Source organism: Oncorhynchus nerka, linkage group LG24 (assembly GCF_034236695.1).
Source record: "Oncorhynchus nerka isolate Pitt River linkage group LG24, Oner_Uvic_2.0, whole genome shotgun sequence".
NCBI classification, from domain to species: Eukaryota; Metazoa; Chordata; class Actinopteri; order Salmoniformes; family Salmonidae; genus Oncorhynchus; species Oncorhynchus nerka.
The window spans coordinates 86,603,718-86,628,519 of NC_088419.1; the positions used below are offsets into that span (position 1 = coordinate 86,603,718).

General features: G+C 48.1%; 1 protein-coding gene across 3 annotated transcripts in view; it reads left to right on the plus strand.

Annotated features, from left to right (window-relative positions):
• The window catches only part of kifap3a (kinesin-associated protein 3a), a 47,712-nt gene that overhangs the window by 18,422 nt on the left and 4,488 nt on the right, over positions 1 to 24,802 (plus strand). For 2 of the 3 annotated variants that reach the window (XR_010460952.1, XR_010460953.1), the window contains 5 exons: positions 1,339 to 1,424; positions 11,652 to 11,841; positions 13,601 to 13,694; positions 23,127 to 23,464; positions 23,508 to 24,381. Coding sequence is in view for 1 of the 3 variants with exons in the window: in XM_065009243.1 (XP_064865315.1) it covers positions 1,339 to 1,424; positions 11,652 to 11,841; positions 13,601 to 13,694; positions 23,127 to 23,247 (491 nt within the window). In the remaining 2 variants the exon portion in view is untranslated. Of the gene's footprint in view, positions 1 to 1,338; positions 1,425 to 11,651; positions 11,842 to 13,600; positions 13,695 to 23,126; positions 23,465 to 23,507; positions 24,382 to 24,802 lie in introns of those variants that run through there. The other variant, XM_065009243.1, reaches the window with a different exon arrangement.

The window sequence follows — 24,802 nt, forward strand, 5'->3', positions numbered from 1 at the left end:
GGGCAACTGTCTCGTGTCTCCTTTCAAGAAATGAAAGAGAAAAAGCAGTCTTTCCTCGCTACGTTTCTTTCTGTCACTGTGATCTTGATTAAACAGACATCGTTGAATGACGTGTCTGAGGAGAAAGAACAGCAAAATGATAGGGTAAAGGGCTAGAAATGTAGAGACAGTATCCCTCTCTCCCTCCCTCTGTTGTCCCCTCCCTCCATGTGTTGTCCTCTACTGGACTCCCTCTCTCTCTCATTTCCTTCCTCTGTTGTCCTCTACTGAACTCCCTCTCTCCCTCCCTCCCTTCCTGTTGTCCTCTACTAGACTCCCTCCCTCCCTTCCTGTTGTCCTCTACTGGACTCCCTCCCTCCCTTCCTGTTGTCCTCTACTGGACTCCCTCCCTCCCTTCCTCTGTTGTCCTCTACTGGACTCCCTCCCTCCCTTCCTCTGTTGTCCTCTACTGGACTCCCTCCCTCCCTTCCTCTGTTGTCCTCTACTGGACTCCCTCCCTCCCTTCCTCTGTTGTCCTCTACTGGACTCCCTCCCTCCCTTCCTCTGTTGTCCTCTACTGGACTCCCTCCCTCCCTTCCTCTGTTGTCCTCTACTGGACTCCCTCCCTCCCTTCCTCTGTTGTCCTCTACTGGACTCCCTCCCTCCCTTCCTCTGTTGTCCTCTACTGGACTCCCTCCCTCCCTTCCTCTGTTGTCCTCTACTGGACTCCCTCCCTCCCTTCCTCTGTTGTCCTCTACTGGACTCCCTCCCTCCCTTCCTCTGTTGTCCTCTACTGGACTCCCTCCCTCCCTTCCTCTGTTGTCCTCTACTGGACTCCCTCCCTCCCTTCCTCTGTTGTCCTCTACTGGACTCCCTCCCTCCCTTCCTCTCTGGTCCCTCCCTCCCTTCCTCTGTTGTCCTCTACTGGACTCCCTCCCTCCCTTCCTCTGTTGTCCTCTACTGGACTCCCTCCCTCCCTTCCTCTGTTGTCCTCTACTGGACTCCCTCCCTCCCTTCCTCTGTTGTCCTCTACTGGACTCCCTCCCTCCCTTCCTCTGTTGTCCTCTACTGGACTCCCTCCCTTTCTCTGTTGTCCTCTATTGGACTCCCTCCCTTCCTCTGTTGTCCTCTACTGGACTCCCTCTCACCCTCCCTCCCTCCCTCTGTTGTCCTCTACTGGACTCCCTCTCACCCTCCCTCCCTTCCTCTGTTGTCCTCTACTGGACTCCCTCTCACCCTCCCTCCCTTCCTCTGTTGTCCTCTACTGGACTCCCTCTCACCCTCCCTCCCTTCCTCTGTTGTCCTCTACTGAACTCCCTCCCTTCCTCTGTTGTCCTTTACTGGACTCCCTCTCTCCAGAGGCTCCTGCCTACCTCATTGACCTGATGCACGACAAGAACGCTGAGATACGGAAAGTCTGTAACAACACACTGGACATCATCGCTGTGAGTATCTGTCTGTCCTCCTCCCTCCCTCCCTCCCTCCCTCCCTGCCTCCCTCCTTCCTTCCTCTCTAGGCATAATGTCTCATCCCCAAGTTACCCTATATCATGAATGGTTTTCTTCCTGATTAATCAGGAATCAATTCCTGCTTTTCTGTAATTCTTCTTCCCATTCATTTCTAAATGAAACTGACCTAGCCTATACCTGAGCCAAAATCCTGGTTTTCCTGATCCATTCCTACTTAATGTAGGTAGGCACAGAGGAAATAGTACTGTTCAGATTGCCTGGACTGGGAAACTAAATTCCTGGGTCAGATTTTGATTGACAGGTGTGTTTTAAGTCCCAGTCATAGTGTGATCTGTCACAGACCTGAGATCAGTGTAATTAGCAGTAGACTACAGCCAGCCAGGTTGTGGGCTGTGGAAGGTAGTGGGGGGAGAGGAAGTGTTTCATTGAAATTATCAGTGAGAACTATTAAGCTGTGAACCACATGAAAGACCAGGACAGGCTCTGGAGAATGTCAGAGCAGAACAGGGAAGGTGAGAGAGAAAGCAGACCCTGCCTTGGAGAGAGACACACACACACATTCTCACACACTCACTCACACATACTCTCACACACAATCATTAGTCTTCAGAGCCGCAGGCTACCTTAGCAGCACACGCCATTACTGTGTGTTCTTGAATCGTTCCTCTTTGATCACACACACACTCCTCAGAGAGAGAAACTTGCGTATAGATGGTTCTTCTAGGTCAGACAGAAACATAATTCATGGGGATATTCTTAGATTCAGATTTTCTCTGAGGAACATCGAGAAATGCTCTGAACATTGTTTTATATCCGCTGACTCCTTTACTCATGAGCTCAGCTTTCTGGTTATGATGGATTAGGCCTCATATCAAGCCCTTACTACAGACTAATAGTCCTGGGGAAATCAGCAGTGTAGTCATTAATCCACTTTAGCCATGTCATAAGTCTGCACTTTGACAAAAAGTGTCACTGCCACTTTGGGCCCTGCGATGCGACAATGGGTCCGTTTGAGGCCTCGAATGGCTGTCAGCAGGCTCTGCTCTGGGTCTAGATGATTAATCTGCAGGGCCTGAACGCATGAAGTGGCTCAAAGAAGGCCTTTAACTCCCACATGGCCCCCGCAGAGAAAGGAAAACAGAATCTGTGGATGTCCTCAACCTTCCTCAGCCAAGCACACACACACACACACACACACACACACACACACACACAGCCCCATCGCAGCACCATCCATCACACCACACCACATTTTTATTAGTAACAGCATCATAAGGGTGCTGGCACACAGAACAGTGCATTGTGGGATTCTTTAGTAGTCTGTGGGGGATCTGACAATCCCTGGATGGAACAATATAGCAGTCAGTGTTTTGGCCCATTCCCCAGCCCTCCCTGATGTCCTGCCAGCCACTCTCCTACAGCTAATTATACTGCTAGTTTAGTTTCCCCAGCCCCCCCTGATGTCCTGCCAGCCACTCTCCTACAGCTAATTATACTGCTAGTTTAGTTTCCCCAGTCCTCCCTGATGTCCTGCCAGCCACTCTCCTACAGCTAATTATACTGCTAGTTTAGTTTCCCCAGCCCTCCCTGATGTCCTGCCAGCCACTCTCCTACAGCTAATTATACTGCTAGTTTAGTTTCCCCAGCCCTCCCTGATGTCCTGCCAGCCACTCTCCTACAGCTAATTATACTGCTAGTTTAGTTTCCCCAGCCCTCCCTGATGTCCTGCCAGCCACTCTCCTACAGCTAATTATACTGCTAGTTTAGTTTGGAGGCTTCACTCTCCTACAGCTAATTATACTGCTAGTTTAGTTTCCCCAGCCCTCCCTGATGTCCTGCCAGCCACTCTCCTACAGCTAATTATACTGCTAGTTTAGTTTGGAGGCTTCACTCTCCTACAGCTAATTATACTGTTAGTTTAGTTTGGAGGCTTCACTCTCCTACAGCTAATTATACTGCTAGTTTAGTTTCCCCAGCCCTCCCTGATGTCCTGCCAGCCACTCTCCTACAGCTAATTATACTGCTAGTTTAGTTTCCCCAGCCCTCCCTGATGTCCTGCCAGCCACTCTCCTACAGCTAATTATACTGCTAGTTTAGTTTGGAGGCTTCACTCTCCTACAGCTAATTATACTGTTAGTTTAGTTTGGAGGCTTCACTCTCCTACAGCTAATTATACTGCTAGTTTAGTTTCCCAGCCCTCCCTGATGTCCTGCCAGCCACTCTCCTACAGCTAATTATACTGCTAGTTTAGTTTGGAGGCTTCACTCTCCTACAGCTAATTATACTGCTAGTTTAGTTTCCCCAGCCCTCCCTGATGTCCTGCCAGCCACTCTCCTACAGCTAATTATACTGCTAGTTTAGTTTGGAGGCTTCACTCTCCTACAGCTAATTATACTGCTAGTTTAGTTTCCCCAGCCCTCCCTGATGTCCTGCCAGCCACTCTCCTACAGCTAATTATACTGCTAGTTTAGTTTCCGCAGCCCTCCCTGATGTCCTGCCAGCCACTCTCCTACAGCTAATTATACTGCTAGTTTAGTTTCCCCAGCCCTCCCTGATGTCCTGCCAGCCACTCTCCTACAGCTAATTATACTGCTAGTTTAGTTTCCCCAGCCCTCCCTGATGTCCTGCCAGCCACTCTCCTACAGCTAATTATACTGCTAGTTTAGTTTGGAGGCTTCACTCTCCTACAGCTAATTATACTGCTAGTTTAGTTTGGAGGCTTCTCTCTCCTACAGCTAATTATACTGCTAGTTTAGTTTCCCCAGCCCTCCCTGATGTCCTGCCAGCCACTCTCCTACAGCTAATTATACTGTTAGTTTAGTTTGGAGGCTTCACTCTCCTACAGCTAATTATACTGCTAGTTTAGTTTGGAGGCTTCACTCTCCTACAGCTAATTATACTGCTAGTTTAGTTTGGAGGCTTCACTCTCCTACAGCTAATTATACTGTTAGTTTAGTTTGGAGGCTTCACTCTCCTACAGCTAATTACACTGCTAGTTTAGTTTCCCCAGCCCTCCCTGATGTCCTGCCAGCCATTCTCCTACAGCTAATTATACTGCTAGTTTAGTTTGGAGGCTTCACTCTCCTACAGCTAATTATACTGTTAGTTTAGTTTGGAGGCTTCACTCTCCTACAGCTAATTACACTGCTAGTTTAGTTTCCCCAGCCCTCCCTGATGTCCTGCCAGCCATTCTCCTACAGCTAATTATACTGCTAGTTTAGTTTGGAGGCTTCACTCTCCTACAGCTAATTATACTGTTAGTTTAGTTTGGAGGCTTCACTCTCCTACAGCTAATTACACTGCTAGTTTAGTTTCCCCAGCCCTCCCTGATGTCCTGCCAGCCATTCTCCTACAGCTAATTATACTGCTAGTTTAGTTTCCCCAGCCCTCCCTGATGTCCTGCCAGCCACTCTCCTACAGCTAATTATACTGCTAGTTTAGTTTGGAGGCTTCACTATCCTACAGCTAATTATACTGCTAGTTTAGTTTGGAGGCTTCACTCTCCTACAGCTAATTATACTGTTAGTTTAGTTTGGAGGCTTCACTCTCCTACAGCTAATTATACTGCTAGTTTAGTTTGGAGGCTTCACTATCCTACAGCTAATTATACTGCTAGTTTTTAGTTTGGAGGCTTCACTCTCCTACAGCTAATTATACTGCTAGTTTAGTTTCCCCAGTCCTCCCTGATGTCCTGCCAGCCACTCTCCTACAGCTAATTATACTGCTAGTTTAGTTTCCCCAGCCCTCCCTGATGTCCTGCCAGCCACTCTCCTACAGCTAATTATACTGCTAGTTTAGTTTGGAGGCTTCACTCTCCTACAGCTAATTATACTGCTAGTTTAGTTTGGAGGCTTCACTCTCCTACAGCTAATTATACTGCTAGTTTAGTTTCCCCGGCCCTCCCTGATGTCCTGCCAGCCACTCTCCTACAGCTAATTATACTGTTAGTTTAGTTTCCCCAGCCCTCCCTGATGTCCTGCCAGCCACTCTCCTACAGCTAATTATACTGCTAGTTTAGTTTCCCCAGCCCTCCCTGATGTCCTGCCAGCCACTCTCCTACAGCTAATTATACTGCTAGTTTAGTTTCCCCAGCCCTCCCTGATGTCCTGCCAGCCACTCTCCTACAGCTAATTATACTGCTAGTTTAGTTTCCCCAGCCCTCCCTGATGTCCTGCCAGCCACTCTCCTACAGCTAATTATACTGCTAGTTTAGTTTGGAGGCTTCACTCTCCTACAGCTAATTATACTGTTAGTTTAGTTTGGAGGCTTCACTCTCCTACAGCTAATTATACTGCTAGTTTAGTTTGGAGGCTTCACTCTCCTACAGCTAATTATACTGCTAGTTTAGTTTCCCCAGCCCTCCCTGATGTCCTGCCAGCCACTCTCCTACAGCTAATTATACTGCTAGTTTAGTTTGGAGGCTTCACTCTCCTACAGCTAATTATACTGTTAGTTTAGTTTGGAGGCTTCACTCTCCTACAGCTAATTATACTGCTAGTTTAGTTTGGAGGCTTCACTCTCCTACAGCTAATTATACTGCTAGTTTAGTTTCCCCAGCCCTCCCTGATGTCCTGCCAGCCACTCTCCTACAGCTAATTATACTGCTAGTTTAGTTTGGAGGCTTCACTCTCCTACAGCTAATTATACTGTTAGTTTAGTTTGGAGGCTTCACTCTCCTACAGCTAATTATACTGCTAGTTTAGTTTGGAGGCTTCACTATCCTACAGCAGCTAGTTTAATTATACTACAGCTAATTATACTTAGTTTAGTTTGGAGGCTTCACTCTCCTACAGCTAATTATACTGCTAGTTTAGTTTGGAGGCTTCACTCTCCTACAGCTAATTACACTACTAGTTTAGTTTGGAGGCCTCACTCTCCTACAGCTAATTACACTACTAGTTTAGTTTGGGGGCTTCACTCTCCTACAGCTAATTATACTGCTAGTTTAGTTTGGGGGCTTCACTCTCCTACAGCTAATTATACTGCTAGTTTAGTTTGGGGGCTTCACTCTCCTACAGCTAATTATACTGCTAGTTTAGTTTGGAGGCTTCACTCTCCTACAGCTAATTATACTGCTAGTTTAGTTTGGAGGCTTCACTCTCCTGCAGCTAATTATACTGCTAGTTTAGTTTGGGGGCTTCACTCTCCTACAGCTAATTATACTGCTAGTTTAGTTTGGGGGCTTCACTCTCCTACAGCTAATTATACTGCTAGTTTAGTTTGGAGGCTTCACTCTCCTACAGCTAATTATACTGCTAGTTTAGTTTGGAGGCTTCACTCTCCTACAGCTAATTATACTGCTAGTTTAGTTTGGGGGCTTCACTCTCCTACAGCTAATTATACTGCTAGTTTAGTTTGGAGACTTCACTCTCCTACAGCTAATTATACTGCTAGTTTAGTTTGGAGGCTTCACTCTCCTACAGCTAATTATACTGCTAGTTTAGTTTGGAGGCTTCACTCTCCTGCAGCTAATTATACTGCTAGTTTAGTTTGGGGGCTTCACTCTCCTACAGCTAATTATACTGCTAGTTTAGTTTGGAGACTTCACTCTCCTACAGCTAATTATACTGCTAGTTTAGTTTGGAGGCTTCACTCTCCTACAGCTAATTATACTGCTAGTTTAGTTTGGAGGCTTCACTCTCCTACAGCTAATTATACTGCTAGTTTAGTTTCCCCGGCCCTCCCTGATGTCCTGCCAGCCACTCTCCTACAGCTAATTATACTGTTAGTTTAGTTTCCCCAGCCCTCCCTGATGTCCTGCCAGCCACTCTCCTACAGCTAATTATACTGCTAGTTTAGTTTCCCCAGCCCTCCCTGATGTCCTGCCAGTCACTCTCCTACAGCTAATTATACTGCTAGTTTAGTTTGGAGGCTTCACTCTCCTACAGCTAATTATACTGCTAGTTTAGTTTGGAGGCTTCACTCTCCTACAGCTAATTATACTGCTAGTTTAGTTTGGAGGCTTCACTCTCCTACAGCTAATTATACTGCTAGTTTAGTTTGGAGGCTTCACTCTCCTACAGCTAATTATACTGCTAGTTTAGTTTCCCCAGCCCTCCCTGATGTCCTGCCAGTCACTCTCCTACAGCTAATTATACTGCTAGTTTAGTTTGGAGGCTTCACTCTCCTACAGCTAATTATACTGCTAGTTTAGTTTGGAGGCTTCACTCTCCTACAGCTAATTATACTGCTAGTTTAGTTTGGAGGCTTCACTCTCCTACAGCTAATTATACTGTTAGTTTAGTTTGGAGGCTTCACTCTCCTACAGCTAATTATACTGCTAGTTTTTAGTTTGGAGGCTTCACTCTCCTACAGCTAATTATACTGCTAGTTTAGTTTGGAGGCTTCACTCTCCTACAGCTAATTATACTGCTAGTTTAGTTTCCCCAGCCCTCCCTGATGTCCTGCCAGCCACTCTCCTACAGCTAATTATACTGTTAGTTTAGTTTCCCCAGCCCTCCCTGATGTCCTGCCAGCCACTCTCCTACAGCTAATTATACTGCTAGTTTAGTTTGGAGGCTTCACTCTCCTACAGCTAATTATACTGTTAGTTTAGTTTGGAGGCTTCACTCTCCTACAGCTAATTACACTGCTAGTTTAGTTTCCCCAGCCCTCCCTGATGTCCTGCCAGCCATTCTCCTACAGCTAATTATACTGCTAGTTTAGTTTCCCCAGCCCTCCCTGATGTCCTGCCAGCCACTCTCCTACAGCTAATTATACTGCTAGTTTAGTTTGGAGGCTTCACTATCCTACAGCTAATTATACTGCTAGTTTAGTTTGGAGGCTTCACTCTCCTACAGCTAATTATACTGTTAGTTTAGTTTGGAGGCTTCACTCTCCTACAGCTAATTATACTGCTAGTTTAGTTTGGAGGCTTCACTATCCTACAGCTAATTATACTGCTAGTTTTTAGTTTGGAGGCTTCACTCTCCTACAGCTAATTATACTGCTAGTTTAGTTTCCCCAGTCCTCCCTGATGTCCTGCCAGCCACTCTCCTACAGCTAATTATACTGCTAGTTTAGTTTCCCCAGCCCTCCCTGATGTCCTGCCAGCCACTCTCCTACAGCTAATTATACTGCTAGTTTAGTTTGGAGGCTTCACTCTCCTACAGCTAATTATACTGCTAGTTTAGTTTGGAGGCTTCACTCTCCTACAGCTAATTATACTGCTAGTTTAGTTTCCCCGGCCCTCCCTGATGTCCTGCCAGCCACTCTCCTACAGCTAATTATACTGTTAGTTTAGTTTCCCCAGCCCTCCCTGATGTCCTGCCAGCCACTCTCCTACAGCTAATTATACTGCTAGTTTAGTTTCCCCAGCCCTCCCTGATGTCCTGCCAGCCACTCTCCTACAGCTAATTATACTGCTAGTTTAGTTTCCCCAGCCCTCCCTGATGTCCTGCCAGCCACTCTCCTACAGCTAATTATACTGCTAGTTTAGTTTCCCCAGCCCTCCCTGATGTCCTGCCAGCCACTCTCCTACAGCTAATTATACTGCTAGTTTAGTTTGGAGGCTTCACTCTCCTACAGCTAATTATACTGTTAGTTTAGTTTGGAGGCTTCACTCTCCTACAGCTAATTATACTGCTAGTTTAGTTTGGAGGCTTCACTCTCCTACAGCTAATTATACTGCTAGTTTAGTTTCCCCAGCCCTCCCTGATGTCCTGCCAGCCACTCTCCTACAGCTAATTATACTACTAGTTTAGTTTGGAGGCTTCACTCTCCTACAGCTAATTATACTGTTAGTTTAGTTTGGAGGCTTCACTCTCCTACAGCTAATTATACTGCTAGTTTAGTTTGGAGGCTTCACTCTCCTACAGCTAATTATACTGCTAGTTTAGTTTCCCCAGCCCTCCCTGATGTCCTGCCAGCCACTCTCCTACAGCTAATTATACTGCTAGTTTAGTTTGGAGGCTTCACTCTCCTACAGCTAATTATACTGTTAGTTTAGTTTGGAGGCTTCACTCTCCTACAGCTAATTATACTGCTAGTTTAGTTTGGAGGCTTCACTATCCTACAGCTAATTATACTGCTAGTTTAGTTTGGAGGCTTCACTCTCCTACAGCTAATTATACTGCTAGTTTAGTTTGGAGGCTTCACTCTCCTACAGCTAATTATACTGCTAGTTTAGTTTGGAGGCTTCACTCTCCTACAGCTAATTACACTACTAGTTTAGTTTGGAGGCCTCACTCTCCTACAGCTAATTACACTACTAGTTTAGTTTGGGGGCTTCACTCTCCTACAGCTAATTATACTGCTAGTTTAGTTTGGGGGCTTCACTCTCCTACAGCTAATTATACTGCTAGTTTAGTTTGGGGGCTTCACTCTCCTACAGCTAATTATACTGCTAGTTTAGTTTGGAGGCTTCACTCTCCTACAGCTAATTATACTGCTAGTTTAGTTTGGAGGCTTCACTCTCCTGCAGCTAATTATACTGCTAGTTTAGTTTGGGGGCTTCACTCTCCTACAGCTAATTATACTGCTAGTTTAGTTTGGGGGCTTCACTCTCCTACAGCTAATTATACTGCTAGTTTAGTTTGGAGGCTTCACTCTCCTACAGCTAATTATACTGCTAGTTTAGTTTGGAGGCTTCACTCTCCTACAGCTAATTATACTGCTAGTTTAGTTTGGGGGCTTCACTCTCCTACAGCTAATTATACTGCTAGTTTAGTTTGGAGACTTCACTCTCCTACAGCTAATTACACTACTAGTTTAGTTTGGAGGCCTCACTCTCCTACAGCTAATTACACTACTAGTTTAGTTTGGGGGCTTCACTCTCCTGTGAAGCTTGGCTGAGGAAGGTTGAGGACATCCACAGTTTAGTTTGGTGGCTTCACTCTCCTACAGCTAATTACACTACTAGTTTAGTTTGGGGGCTTCACTCTCCTACAGCTAATTATACTGCTAGTTTAGTTTGGGGGCTTCACTCTCCTACAGCTAATTATACTGCTAGTTTAGTTTGGAGGCTTCACTCTCCTACAGCTAATTATACTGCTAGTTTAGTTTGGAGGCTTCACTCTCCTGCAGCTAATTATACTGCTAGTTTAGTTTGGGGGCTTCACTCTCCTACAGCTAATTATACTGCTAGTTTAGTTTGGGGGCTTCACTCTCCTACAGCTAATTATACTGCTAGTTTAGTTTGGGGGCTTCACTCTCCTACAGCTAATTATACTGCTAGTTTAGTTTGGAGGCTTCACTCTCCTACAGCTAATTATACTGCTAGTTTAGTTTGGGGGCTTCACTCTCCTACAGCTAATTATACTGCTAGTTTAGTTTGGAGGCTTCACTCTCCTACAGCTAATTATACTGCTAGTTTAGTTTGGAGGCTTCACTCTCCTACAGCTAATTACACTACTAGTTTAGTTTGGGGGCTTCACTCTCCTGTGAACCTTGGCTGAGGAAGGTTGAGGACATCCACAGTTTAGTTTGGTGGCTTCACTCTCCTACAGCTAATTACACTGCTAGTTTAGTTTGGAGGCTTCACTCTCCTACAGCTAATTACACTGCTAGTTTAGTTTGGAGGCTTCACTCTCCTACAGCTAATTACACTGTTAGTTTTATTTGGAAGCCTCCTGTGTAAAAGGAGAGAATCTGTTTGTTACTAAGGCTGGGATTCAATCAATTGAAGATTGTGTGTGTGTGTGTGTGTGTGTGCGTGTGTGTGTGTGCCTAACCTCCATTATAAACTGTGTGGTTAGACCACTGAATCCTGATTGGCTGACAGCACATGTATTTTTACTGCTCTAATTTCGTTGGTAACCTGTTTATAATAGCAGTAAGGCACCTCGGGGGTTTGTGGTATATGGCCAATATACCACGGCTAAGGGCTGTGTCCAGGCACTGCGTCTTGCCTAAGAACAGCCCTTAGCCGTGGTATATTTGTCATATACCACACCCCGTCGTGCCTTATTGCTTAAGTAACCCATCCTAATGGCTCTCTCTGTCTCTCTCGCGCTATCTCTTTCTCTCTCGCTCTCTCTCTGTCTCCGTCTGTCTTTCTCGCTCTGTTGCTCTCTCTCTCTTGCTGTCTCTCTTGCTGTCTCTCTCTCGCTGTCTCGCACTCTCTGTGTTTGTCTCGCACTCTCTGTGTTTGTCTCGCACGCTCTCTGTTTCCGCTCGCTCTCTGTCTTTGTGTTTCTCTCTTTCTCTCTCTCAATGTCTTCGTCTCTCTTTGTCTTTCTCTCTGTCTCTGTCTCTGTATTGTAGGAGTATGATAAGGAGTGTGAGAGAAAGATCCAGAGTGAGAAGTTCCGCTGGCACAACTCCCAGTGGTTAGAGATGGTGGAGAACAGAGCCATGGGAGACGACGGAGAACCCTTCATGTTTGGAGACGATGGAGAAGCATTCATGCACAACGGAGACATTCTGGAGAGACCCGACCTCTTCTACACCGCAGGTATGGGGGAGGGAGGGAGACATTCTGGAGAGACCCGACCTCTTCTACACTGCAGGTATGGAGGGAGGGAGGGAGACATTCTGGAGAGACCCGACCTCTTCTACACCGCAGGTATACATGGAGGGAGGGAGGGAGACATTCTGGAGAGACCCGACCTCTTCTACACCGCAGGTATACATGGAGGGAGGGAGACATTCTGGAGAGACCCGCCCTCTTCTACACCGCAGGTATACATGGAGAGAGGGAGGCAGACATTCTGGAGAGACCCGACCTCTTCTACACCGCAGGTATGGAGGGAGGGAGGCAGACATTCTGGAGAGACCCGACCTCTTCTACACCGCAGGTATACATGGAGGGAGGGAGGGAGACATTCTGGAGAGACCCGACCTCTTCTACACCGCAGGTATACATGGAGGGAGGGAGGGAGACATTCTGGAGAGACCCGACCTCTTCTACACCGCAGGTATACATGGAGGGAAGGAGGGAGACATTCTGGACAGACCCGACCTCTTCTACACCGCAGGTATGGAGGGAGGGAGGGAGACATTCTGGAGAGACCCGCCCTCTTCTACACCGCAGGTATGGAGGGAGGGAGGGAGACATTCTGGAGAGACCCGACCTCTTCTACACCGCAGGTATACAGGGAGGGAGGGAGGGAGACATTCTGGAGAGACCCGCCCTCTTCTACACCGCAGGTATGGAGGGAGGGAGGCAGACATTCTGGAGAGACCCGCCCTCTTCTACACCGCAGGTATGGAGGGAGGGAGGGAGGGAGGCAGACATTCTGGAGAGACCCGACCTCTTCTACACCGCAGGTATACAGGGAGGGAGGGAGGGAGACATTCTGGAGAGACCCGCCCTCTTCTACAACGCAGGTATACATGGAGGGAGGGAGGGAGACATTCTGGAGAGACCCGACCTCTTCTACACCGCAGGTATACAGGGAGGGAGGGAGACATTCTGGAGAGACCCGCCCTCTTCTACACCGCAGGTATGGAGGGAGGGAGGGAGACATTCTGGAGAGACCCGCCCTCTTCTACACCGCAGGTATGGAGGGAGGGAGGGAGGGAGGGAGGGAGGCAGACATTCTGGAGAGACCCGACCTCTTCTACACCGCAGGTATACAGGGAGGGAGGGAGGGAGACATTCTGGAGAGACCCGACCTCTTCTACACCGCAGGTATGGAGGGAGGGAGGGAGGGAGAGAGGGAGGCAGACATTCTGGAGAGACCCGCCCTCTTCTACACCGCAGGTATACAGGGAGGGAGGGAGGGAGACATTCTGGAGAGACCCGCCCTCTTCTACACCGCAGGTATACATGGAGGGAGGGAGGGAGACATTCTGGAGAGACCCGCCCTCTTCTACACCGCAGGTATACATGGAGGGAGGGAGGGAGACATTCTGGAGAGACCCGACCTCTTCTACAACGCAGGTATACATGGAGGGAGGGAGACATTCTGGAGAGACCCGCCCTCTTCTACACCGCAGGTATGGAGGGAGGGAGGGAGGGAGGGAGGGAGGGAGACATTCTGGAGAGACCCGACCTCTTCTACATCGTAGGTATACATGGAGGGAGGCATTCTGGAGAGACTGACTTTTTCTACACCTTAAGTATACAGGGAGGGAGAGAGGAGGAGGGAAGGAGAGGGAGGGGGAGAAAGAGAGGGGGATGTGGTATGGTTGAAGTGAGAGAGAGTGAGATGAGAAGTACAGTAGTGAACTTGTCTCTAACGTTGAGGTGTATGTCTCTCTCCCCCCAGATGGGATCATCCCAGCAGATGGTACCATCAGCCCAGAGTTCTTCACAGACTACCAGAACGGAGACATTGGCCAGGCTGGAGGCTTTCCCGGCAGGTGAGCTCATAGTAGGGCAGGGGGTGGACTGGACTTCTATCCCCATCCCCTGGAGGCTCCTTTGGGGGGGTGGACTGGACTTCTATCCCCATCCCCTGGAGGCTCCTTTGGGGTGGTGGACTGGACTTCTATCCCCATCCCCTGGAGGCTCCTTTGGGGGGGTGGACTGGACTTCTATCCCCATCCCCTGGAGGCTCCTTTGGGGGGGTGGACTGGACTTCTATCCCCATCCCCTGGAGGCTCCTTTGGGGGGGTGGACTGGACTTCTATCCCCATCCCCTGGAGGCTCCTTTGGGGGGGTGGACTGGACTTCTATCCCCAATATGTAGACAGGGTGCAGGCTCTAACAGGCCTAATATGTAGACAGGGAGCAGGCTCTAACAGGCCTAATATGTAGACAGGGAGCAGGCGCTAACAGGCCTAATATGTAGACAGGGAGCAGGCTTTAACAGGCCTAATATGTAGACAGGGAGCAGGCTCTAACAGGCCTAATATGTAGCGCTAACAGGCCTAATATGTAGACAGGGAGCAGGCGCTAACAGGGAGCAGGCAGGAGCAGGCTCTAACAGGCCTAATATGTAGACAGGGAGCAGGCGCTAACAGGCCTAATATGTAGACAGGGGAGCAGGCTCTAACAGGCCTAATATGTAGACAGGGAGCAGGCTCTAACAGGCCTAATATGTAGACAGGCCTAATATGTAGACAGGGAGCAGGCGCTAACAGGCCTAATATGTAGACAGGGAGCAGGCTCTAACAGGCCTAATATGTAGACAGGGAGCAGGCTCTAACAGGCCTAATATGTAGACAGGGAGCAGGCGCTAACAGGCCTAATATGTAGACAGGGAGCAGTGTTTAACAGGCCTAATATGTAGACAGGGAGCAGTGTTTAACAGGCCTAATATGTAGACAGGGAGCAGGCTCTAACATGCCTAATATGTAGACGGGGAGCAGGATTTAACAGGCCTAATATGTAGACAGGGAGCAGGATTTAACAGGCCTAATATGTAGACAGGGAGCAGGCTCTAACAGGCCTAATATGTAGACTAACAGGCCTAATATGGGAGCAGGCGCTAACAGGCCTAATATGTAGACAGGGAGCAGGCTCTAACAGGCCTAATATGTAGACAGGGAGCAGGCTTTAACAGGCCTAATATGTAGACAGGGAGCAGGATTTAACAGGCCTAATATGTAGACAGGGAGCAGGCGCTAACAGGCCTAATATGTAGACAGGGAGCAGGCGCTAACAGGCCTAATATGTAGACAGGGAGCAGGCTCTAACAGGCCTAATATGTAGACAGGGAGCAGGCTCTAACAGGCCTAATATGTAGACAGGAGCAGGATTTAACAGGCCTAATATAACAGGCCTAATATGTAGACAGGGAGCAGCAGGATTTAACAGGCTAATATGTCTAACAGGCCTAATATGTAGACAGGGAGCAGGCGCTAACAGGCCTAATATGTAGACAGGGAGCAGTGCTAACAGGCCTAATATGTAGACAGGGAGCAGGCTAATATGTAGACAGGGAGCAGGCGCTAACAGGCCTAATATGTAGACAGGAGCTGCTCTAACAGGCCTAATATGTAGACAGGGACAGGCTTTAACAGGCCTAATATGTAGCAGGGGAGCAGGCTCTAAATATGTAGACAGGGAGCAGGCTCTAACAGGCCTAATATGTAGACAGGGAGCAGAGGCCTAATATGTAGACAGGGCTCTAACAGGCCAGGCGCAGGCTTTAACAGGCCTAATATGTAGACAGGAGCAGGCGCTTAGACAGGGAGCAGGCTCTAACAGGCCTAATATGTAGACAGGGAGCAGGCTCTAACAGGCCTAATATGTAGACAGGGAGCAGGCTCTAACAGGCCTAATATGTAGACAGGGAGCAGGCTCTAACAGGCCTAATATGTAGACAGGGAGCAGGCTTTAACAGGCCTAATATGTAGACAGGGAGCAGGATTTAACAGGCCTAATAGCTCTAACAGGCCTAATATGTAGACAGGGAGCAGGCTCTAACAGGCCTAATATGTAGACAGGGAGCAGGATTTAACAGGCCTAATATGTAGACAGGGAGCAGGATTTAACAGGCCTAATATGTAGACAGGGAGCAGGCGCTAACAGGCCTAATATGTAGACAGGGAGCAGGCTTTAACAGGCCTAATATGTAGTGTTGAACACATTTTTAGTTCCTCTACTTTATATGCTGTTAAAATGATGAATAGTTGTGGAAATGGAGAGTTTATTGAGAGTAATTTGTCTTATTTATTATCGAACATCTCCTTGCGTGCGATAAAGCTCGTGTTGAAGGTTTTTTCCTGTGCAAGTATGTTTGTGTTGGCTGCTGTTGAGAGGCTTGCTCTTGAGAGTAGATAGAATGCCACAGTTATTTCAGATTTTAGAGGGAGGGAGGAACAGAAAGCAAAGAGAGAGCTACGGAAAGGAACAGAGTGAGCGAGCGCATACAAGGCTTTTTCCTCAGCTCTTTGTAACGGATACCTTTTAAATATACCGAGTGAGCTGGGGGAATTGGCGTCTGTGAGAGTGTTTTAATTTGGCCAGTGTACTCCAGAGTGATCCAGGTTAACACAATAACCAAAGCCAGCTCCAGGGCTTATTTTAAACTAGGTGTGAAACATGGTGTGAATGGGGTCTTTTAAATCGTTTTAATACAATCACTGTTATTTGTATAATTATCATAACAAGCTATTTTATATGAACTATATAAAATGTCTCTTGTCCCGGGTCGTTGGGAGAGAGTGGCCCAATCCTCAACGGGCCGAGCTCCGCAGGCTGAACGAGGACGTCGTTCGTGTCACCGCGTGGAAAGAGAAGTGTCTGGGTTTCACTATAGGTGCACAACAGCATGTGATTGGAGAGTTTCTGACCCCCTCAACACGCAGTCGGGCGAATCAATGAGTGCTTTGAGAGGCTGCAAGGCGAGTGAGACAGAGAAAGAGGGAGGGAGGAGGAGCTGATTATTTAGCCCTTGAGCAGTGGGTAGCTGTAACCTGAAGAGTGACAGCCTGGGGAGAGATCAAAGCATTGTGTGGTGAGAGCGAGGGCCGGAGAGAGGTGAGGCTGGAGGAGACAGACGTATGCATGGGCTTGGAGGGAGCAGAGGGTCATGGGCGCAGAGGAAAAGGCCTGATTCTCTTCCTGTGCACTACGGCTCCGCCCCCTGTAGTATGTGTTCCCAATGCCTCACCCCTACACCCTCACACCTACACCCTCACCCCTACACCCTCATTCCGGCTTCACTGGGTCCTGTAGGGCCAGGCTGGGAACACTAGGGCCCTTTGTCTGCGAACACAACGCTCCCTCTTAAAATGTCACAACACACGCGCCTGGAATGAGGTGCGAGATGAGCTGATTTATGTCTCACATCACTGTATGAGGAAGTGCGTGAGGGAGTTGTTGATCAACTGGTCTTCTTTATCGTAATGTGGTCATTTGAACATTTCCTCCTCAACCCTACCACCAGAACCAGAGTCCAGGCGCTGACCTGAGGTCCAGCTGTGTTTCTGTCTCTTTCTCCTAGGCCCAGGGTGTAGTCAGACAGGCAGGCCAGCTATCCAGGCAGCCTGTGGGGCAGACAGGCCAGCTATCCAGGCAGCCTGTGAGGCAGACAGGCCAGCTATCCAGGCAGCCTGTGAGGTAGGCAGGACAGCTATCCAGGCAGCCTGTGAGGCAGACAGGCCAGCTATCCAGGCAGCCTGTGAGGCAGACAGGCCAGCTATCCAGGCAGCCTGTGAGGCAGGCAGGCCAGCTATCCAGGCAGCCTGTGAGGCAGGCAGGCCAGCTATCCAGGCAGCCTGTGAGGTAGGCAGGCCAGCTATCCATGCAGCCTGTGAGGCAGGCAGGCCAGCTATCCAGGCAGCCTGTGAGGCAGACAGGCCAGCTATCCAGGCAGCCTGTGAAGCAGGCAGGCCAGCTATCCAGGCAGCCTGTGAGGCAGGCAGGACAGTTATCCAGGCAGCCTGTGAGACAGACAGGCCAGCTATCCAGGCAGCCTGTGAGGCAGACAGGCCAGCTATCCATGCAGCCTGTGAGGCAGGCACGCCAGCTATCCAGGCAGCCTGTGAGGCAGACAGGCCAGCTATCCAGGCAGCCTGTGAGGCAGGCAGGACAGCTATCCAGGCAGCCTGTGAGGCAGGCAGGACAGCTATCCATGCAGCCTGTGAGGCAGACAGGCCAGCTATCCAGGCAGCATGTGAGGCAGACAGGCCAGCTATCCAGGCAGCCTCTGAGGTAGGCAGGCCAGCTATCCATGCAGCCTGTGAGGCAGGCAGGCCAGCTATCCAGGCAGCCTGTGAGGCAGACAGGCCAGATATCCAGGCAGCCTGTGAGGCAGACAGGCCAGATATCCAGGCAGCCTGTGAGGCAGACAGGCCAGCTATCCAGGCAGCATGTGAGGCAGACAGGCCAGCTATCCAGGCAGCCTGTGAGGCAGGCAGGCCAACTATCGAGGCAGCCTGTGAGGCAGGCAGTCAGGCTGTGTTACTCAGAGCTCCAGTGTTTCTCCAGGCTCTTTTAGTCTCTCAAATCCCCCCTGACAGCCGTAGCGTGCGGAAAGGAAAAATACATATTTCTGCCCAGTGAAGGAGGGAGGGATGCATGGGGAAGAGGAGGTGCAGGGTGCGTAACTGATCGCTGGAAGTGATTTGGGTTAAAAACAACACGTAATTATGGGCGCTCGCAGGGGCAAAGCAAACAGCTCGTATTTTAGAGAGCTAGAGGATGTCCGGCCCGGCCCGTGACTGACTGCGTATAGACCAAGAGAGAGGGGGAACGAGCAGGGTGGAGGGGAAGAGAAGGGACATGCTGTCGTTTGTCGAGGGGTTAACTCACTCTGTCTAGTTAACTAACTCACACCCAGTCTGAGGTAACGAGACGGTCGTGTTGACCCGACCATACAGCTGAACATTCAGACCAGCTGGTCAGAGAAGAGAGACGACCGACCGTGAAATCGGACAGCTTTTACTCCTTTGTATCCACACCCCGATGGTAACTGAGTAGTACAGTTGTATCCACACCCCCATGATAACTGAGTAGAACAGTTGTATCCACACCCCCATGGTAACTGAGTAGAACAGTTGTATCCACACCCCCATGGTAACTGAGTAGAACAGTTGTATCCACACCCCCATGGTAACTGAGTAGAACAGTTGTATCCACACCCCCATGGTAACTGAGTTGTACAGTTGTATCCACACCCCCATGGTAACTGATTTGTACAGTTGTATCCACACCCCCATGGTAACTGAGTAGAACAGTTGTATCCACACCCCCATGGTAACTGAGTAGAACAGTTGTATCCACACCCCCATGGTAACTGAGTAGAACAGTTGTATCCACACCCCCATGGTAACTGAGTAGAACAGTTGTATCCACACCCCCATGGTAACTGAGTAGAACAGTTGTATCCACACCCCATGGTAACTGAGTAGAACAGTTGTATCCACACCCCCATGATAACTGAGTAGAACAGTTGTATCCACACCCCCATGGTAACTGAGTAGAACAGTTGTATCCACACCCCCATGGTAACTGATTTGTACAGTTGTATCCACACCCCCATGGTAACTGAGTAGAACAGTTGTAGCCACACCCCCATGGTAACTGAGTTGTACAGTTGTATCCACACCCCCATGGTAACTGAGTAGAACAGTTGTAGCCACACCCCCATGGTAACTGAGTTGTACAGTTGTATCCACACCCCCATGGTAACTGAGTAGAACAGTTGTAGCCACACCCCCATGGTAACTGAGTTGTACAGTTGTATCCACACCCCCATGGTAACTGAGTAGAACAGTTGTATCCACACCCCCATGGTAACTGAGTAGAACAGTTGTATCCACACCCCCATGGTAACTGAGTAGAACAGTTGTATCCACACCCCCATGGTAACTGAGTAGAACAGTTGTATCCACACCCCCATGGTAACTGAGTAGAACAGTTGTATCCACACCCCCATGGTAACTGAGTTGTACAGTTGTATCCACACCCCCATGGTAACTGATTTGTACAGTTGTATCCACACCCCCATGGTAACTGAGTAGAACAGTTGTATCCACACCCCCATGGTAACTGAGTAGAACAGTTGTATCCACACCCCCATGGTAACTGAGTAGAACAGTTGTATCCACACCCCCATGGTAACTGAGTTGTACAGTTGTATCCACACCCCCATGGTAACTGATTTGTACAGTTGTATCCACACCCCCATGGTAACTGAGTAGAACAGTTGTATCCACACCCCCATGGTAACTGAGTAGAACAGTTGTATCCACACCCCCATGGTAACTGAGTAGAACAGTTGTATCCACACCCCCATGATAACTGAGTAGAACAGTTGTATCCACACCCCCATGGTAACTGAGTAGAACAGTTGTATCCACACCCCCATGGTAACTGATTTGTACAGTTGTATCCACACCCCCATGATAACTGAGTAGAACAGTTGTATCCACACCCCCATGGTAACTGAGTAGAACAGTTGTAGCCACACCCCCATGGTATCTGAGTTGTACAGTTGTATCCACACCCCCATGGTAACTGAGTTGTACAGTTGTATCCACACCCCCATGGTAACTGAGTAGAACAGTTGTATCCACACCCCCATGGTAACTGATTTGTACAGTTGTATCCACACCCCCATGGTAACTGAGTAGAACAGTTGTAGCCACACCCCCATGGTAACTGAGTAGAACAGTTGTAGCCACACCCCCATGGTAACTGAGTTGTACAGTTGTATCCACACCCCATGGTAACTGAGTAGAACAGTTGTATCCACACCCCCATGGTAACTGAGTAGAACAGTTGTAGCCACACCCCCATGGTAACTGAGTTGTACAGTTGTATCCACACCCCCATGGTAACTGAGTAGAACAGTTGTATCCACACCCCCATGGTAACTGAGTAGAACAGTTGTATCCACACCCCCATGATAACTGAGTAGAACAGTTGTATCCACACCCCCATGGTAACTGAGTAGAACAGTTGTATCCACACCCCCATGGTAACTGATTTGTACAGTTGTATCCACACCCCATGGTAACTGAGTAGAACAGTTGTAGCCACACCCCCATGGTAACTGAGTTGTACAGTTGTATCCACACCCCCATGGTAACTGAGTAGAACAGTTGTAGCCACACCCCCATGGTAACTGAGTTGTACAGTTGTATCCACACCCCCATGGTAACTGAGTAGAACAGTTGTAGCCACACCCCCATGGTAACTGAGTTGTATCCACACCCCCATGGTAACTGATTTGAACAGTTGTATCCACACCCCATGGTAACTGAGTAGAACAGTTGTATCCACACCCCCATGGTAACTGAGTAGAACAGTTGTATCCACACCCCATGGTAACTGAGTAGAACAGTTGTATCCACACCCCCATGGTAACTGAGTAGAACAGTTGTATCCACACCCCCATGGTAACTGATTTGTACAGAACAGTTGTATCCACACCCCCATGGTAACTGAGTAGAACAGTTGTATCCACACCCCCATGGTAACTGAGTAGAACAGTTGTATCCACACCCCCATGGTAACAGTAGAACAGTTGTATCCACACCCCCATGGTAACTGAGTAGAACAGTTGTATCCACACCCCCATGGTAACTGATTTGAACAGTTGTATCCACACCCCCATGGTAACTGAGTAGAACAGTTGTATCCACACCCCCATGGTAACTGAGTAGAACAGTTGTATCCACACCCCCATGGTAACTGAGTAGAACAGTTGTATCCACACCCCCATGGTAACTGAGTTGAACAGTTGTATCCACACCCCCATGGTAACTGAGTTGTACAGTTGTATCCACACCCCCATGGTAACTGAGTCCACACCCCCAGAACAGTTGTATCCACACCCCCATGGTAACTGAGTAGAACAGTTGTATCCACACCCCCATGGTAACTGAGTAGAACAGTTGTATCCACACCCCCATGGTAACTGACAGTTGTATCCACACCCCCATGGTAACTGAGAACAGTTGTATCCACACCCCCCACATCCACCCCCATGGTAACTAGAACAGTTGTATCCACACCCCCATGGAGTTGTACAGTTGTATCCACACCCCCATGGTAACTGATTAGAACAGTTGTATCCACACCCCATGGTAACTGAGTAGAACAGTTGTATCCACACCCCCATGGTAACTGAGTAGAACAGTTGTATCCACACCCCCATGGTAACTGAGTAGAACAGTTGTATCCACACCCCCATGGTAACTGAGTTGAACAGTTGTATCCACACCCCCATGGTAACTGAGTAGAACAGTTGTATCCACACCCCCATGGTAACTGAGTAGAACAGTTGTATCCACACCCCCATGGTAACTGAGTAGAACAGTTGTATCCACACCCCCATGGTAACTGAGTAGAACAGTTGTATCCACACCCCCATGGTAACTGAGTAGAACAGTTGTATCCACACCCCCATGGTAACTGAGTAGAACAGTTGTATCCACACCCCATGGTAACTGAGTAGAACAGTTGTATCCACACCCCCATGGTAACTGAGTAGAACAGTTGTATCCACACTGAGTAGAACCCCATGATAACTGGTAGAACAGTTGTATCCACACCCCCATGATAACTGAGTAGAACAGTTGTATCCACACCCCCATGGTAACTGAGTAGAACAGTTGTATCCACACCCCCATGATAACTGAGTAGAACAGTTGTATCCACACCCCCATGGTAACTGAGTAGAACAGTTGTATCCACACCCCCATGGTAACTGAGTAGAACAGTTGTATCCACACCCCCATGGTAACTGAGTAGAACAGTTGTATCCACACCCCCATGGTAACTGAGTAGAACAGTTGTATCCACACCCCCATGGTAACTGAGTAGAACAGTTGTATCCACACCCCCATGGTAACTGAGTAGAACAGTTGTATCCACACCCCCATGGTAACTGAGTAGAACAGTTGTAGCCACACCCCCATGGTAACTGAGTTGTACAGTTGTATCCACACCCCCATGGTAACTGAGTTGTACAGTTGTATCCACAGCCCCTTTATCATTCCCCAAACAGGCCGGGGTTGTTGGGCGGGTGGAGGGAGGGAACGCAGCTTAGACGTGTCTGGCTGTTGGCCTCCTCTGTAATGGACCTCTGTCTTGACATTTAGCTGTTTTATGTAGTTGGCTGCAGCTAGATGTGCCCTGTCACAGAGCTCCATTCTTACGGCAGAACATGTATTAGGTGAGATAAATATTGCATAAAGTTTTATAATGAGCTTATATTTGACCTTCCATTATACCATGACCCCTTCTCTTCTTCCATGTGTTCTGGTTGTGTTGCTGAATGGTTCACTGTCTCAGAGCTCCACCTTGTGGTATCTAAACCCATCTCACATCATGTTGACTCCTGTCTGTGGGGCTGACACATACAGTAGGTGTGCATGTTTATGTCCCTGCAGTATGAATCCGGATATGTTTGGGCAGTCGACGGTGACCCCTGGACAGCGCCCTGCCACGACCTACGGCACCCGGCCAGACGAGCAGTTCTTCTACAGCTACGCTGGTGCAGCTTCCAGATGAACCAGGTTAACTTCACTATACCACAGAGACTTACTGCAGCTATGTCTCATCTAGCCAGGTTAACTTCACTATACCACAGAGACTGACTGCAGCTATATCCCATCTAGCCAGGTTAACTTCACTATACCACAGAGACTGACTGCAGCTATGTCTCATCTAGCCAGGTTAACTTCACTATACCACAGAGACTGACTGCAGCTATATCCCATCTAGCCAGGTTAACTATACCACAGAGACTTCACTATGTCTCATCTAGCCAGGTTAACTTCACTATACCACAGAGACTGACTGCAGCTATATCCCATCTAGCCAGGTTAACTTCACTATACCCAGAGACTGACTGCAGCTATGTCTCATCTAGCCAGGTTAACTTCACTATACCACAGAGACTGACTGCAGCTATGTCCCATCTAGCCAGGTTAACTTCACTATACCACAGAGACTGACTGCAGCTATGTGTCCCATCTAGCCAGGTTAACTTCACTATACCACAGAGACTGACTGCAGCTATGTCTCATCTAGCCAGGTTAACTTCACTATACCACAGAGACTGACTGCAGCTATGTATCCCATCTAGCCAGGTTAACTTCACTATACCACAGAGACTGACTGCAGCTATGTCTCATCTAGCCAGGTTAACTTCACTATACCACAGAGACTGACTGCAGCTATATCCCATCTAGCCAGGTTAACTTCACTATACCACAGAGACTGACTGCAGCTATGTCTCATATAGCCAGGTTAACTTCACTATACCACAGAGACTGACTGCAGCTATATCCCATCTAGCCAGCTATGCTTTGTGGTCATGAAGGAGTATCAACACTCCTTCCTGTATGTTCAACAGCGCCTTGGTATCTCAGCTGATCCCTTCTAGTGCTGTAGTCCAAACTCTAGCAGTGATGTTGTTGCTGTTTTATTGAATGAAAACATTACATCTTAAGCTACCTAAGTGATGTTGTTGCTGTGTTATTGAATGAAAACATTACATCTTAAGCTACCTAAGTGATGTTGTTGCTGTTTTATTGAATGAAAACATTACATCTTAAGCTACCTAAGTGATGTTGTTGCTGTTTTATTGAATGAAAACATCACATCTTAAGCTACCTAAGTGATGTTGTTGCTGTTTTATTGGAATATTATACATCAATGTTCACTACAAGTATGTATTTCTGTAGCATAATACAACAACACAAACTCAAATTAATTAACTGAATTATTCAATTATACATTCATGATATATGTTGTACTGGGGTTCATTGTTTTTCTGATCAACGCTACTTTCCATAGGATGTTTTGTTTCCTCTTCAAATTCCAGAAGGTTGGTTGGTATGGCACAGTCTTATTGTCCACTAGCTGCATGCTGTAACAGGCCATTTTATAGATGACCTCATTCTGGAGACTGACAGTTGAGATGTTCTCCATCTTTTCTGTCTTTGCAGTCTCTCTCTCTCTTTCTTTCTGTCTCTCTTTCTCTCTCTCTCTCTCTTTGTCTCTCTCTCTCTCTTTCTCTCTCTCTTTCTGTCTCTCTCTCTTTGTCTCTCTCTCTCTCTCT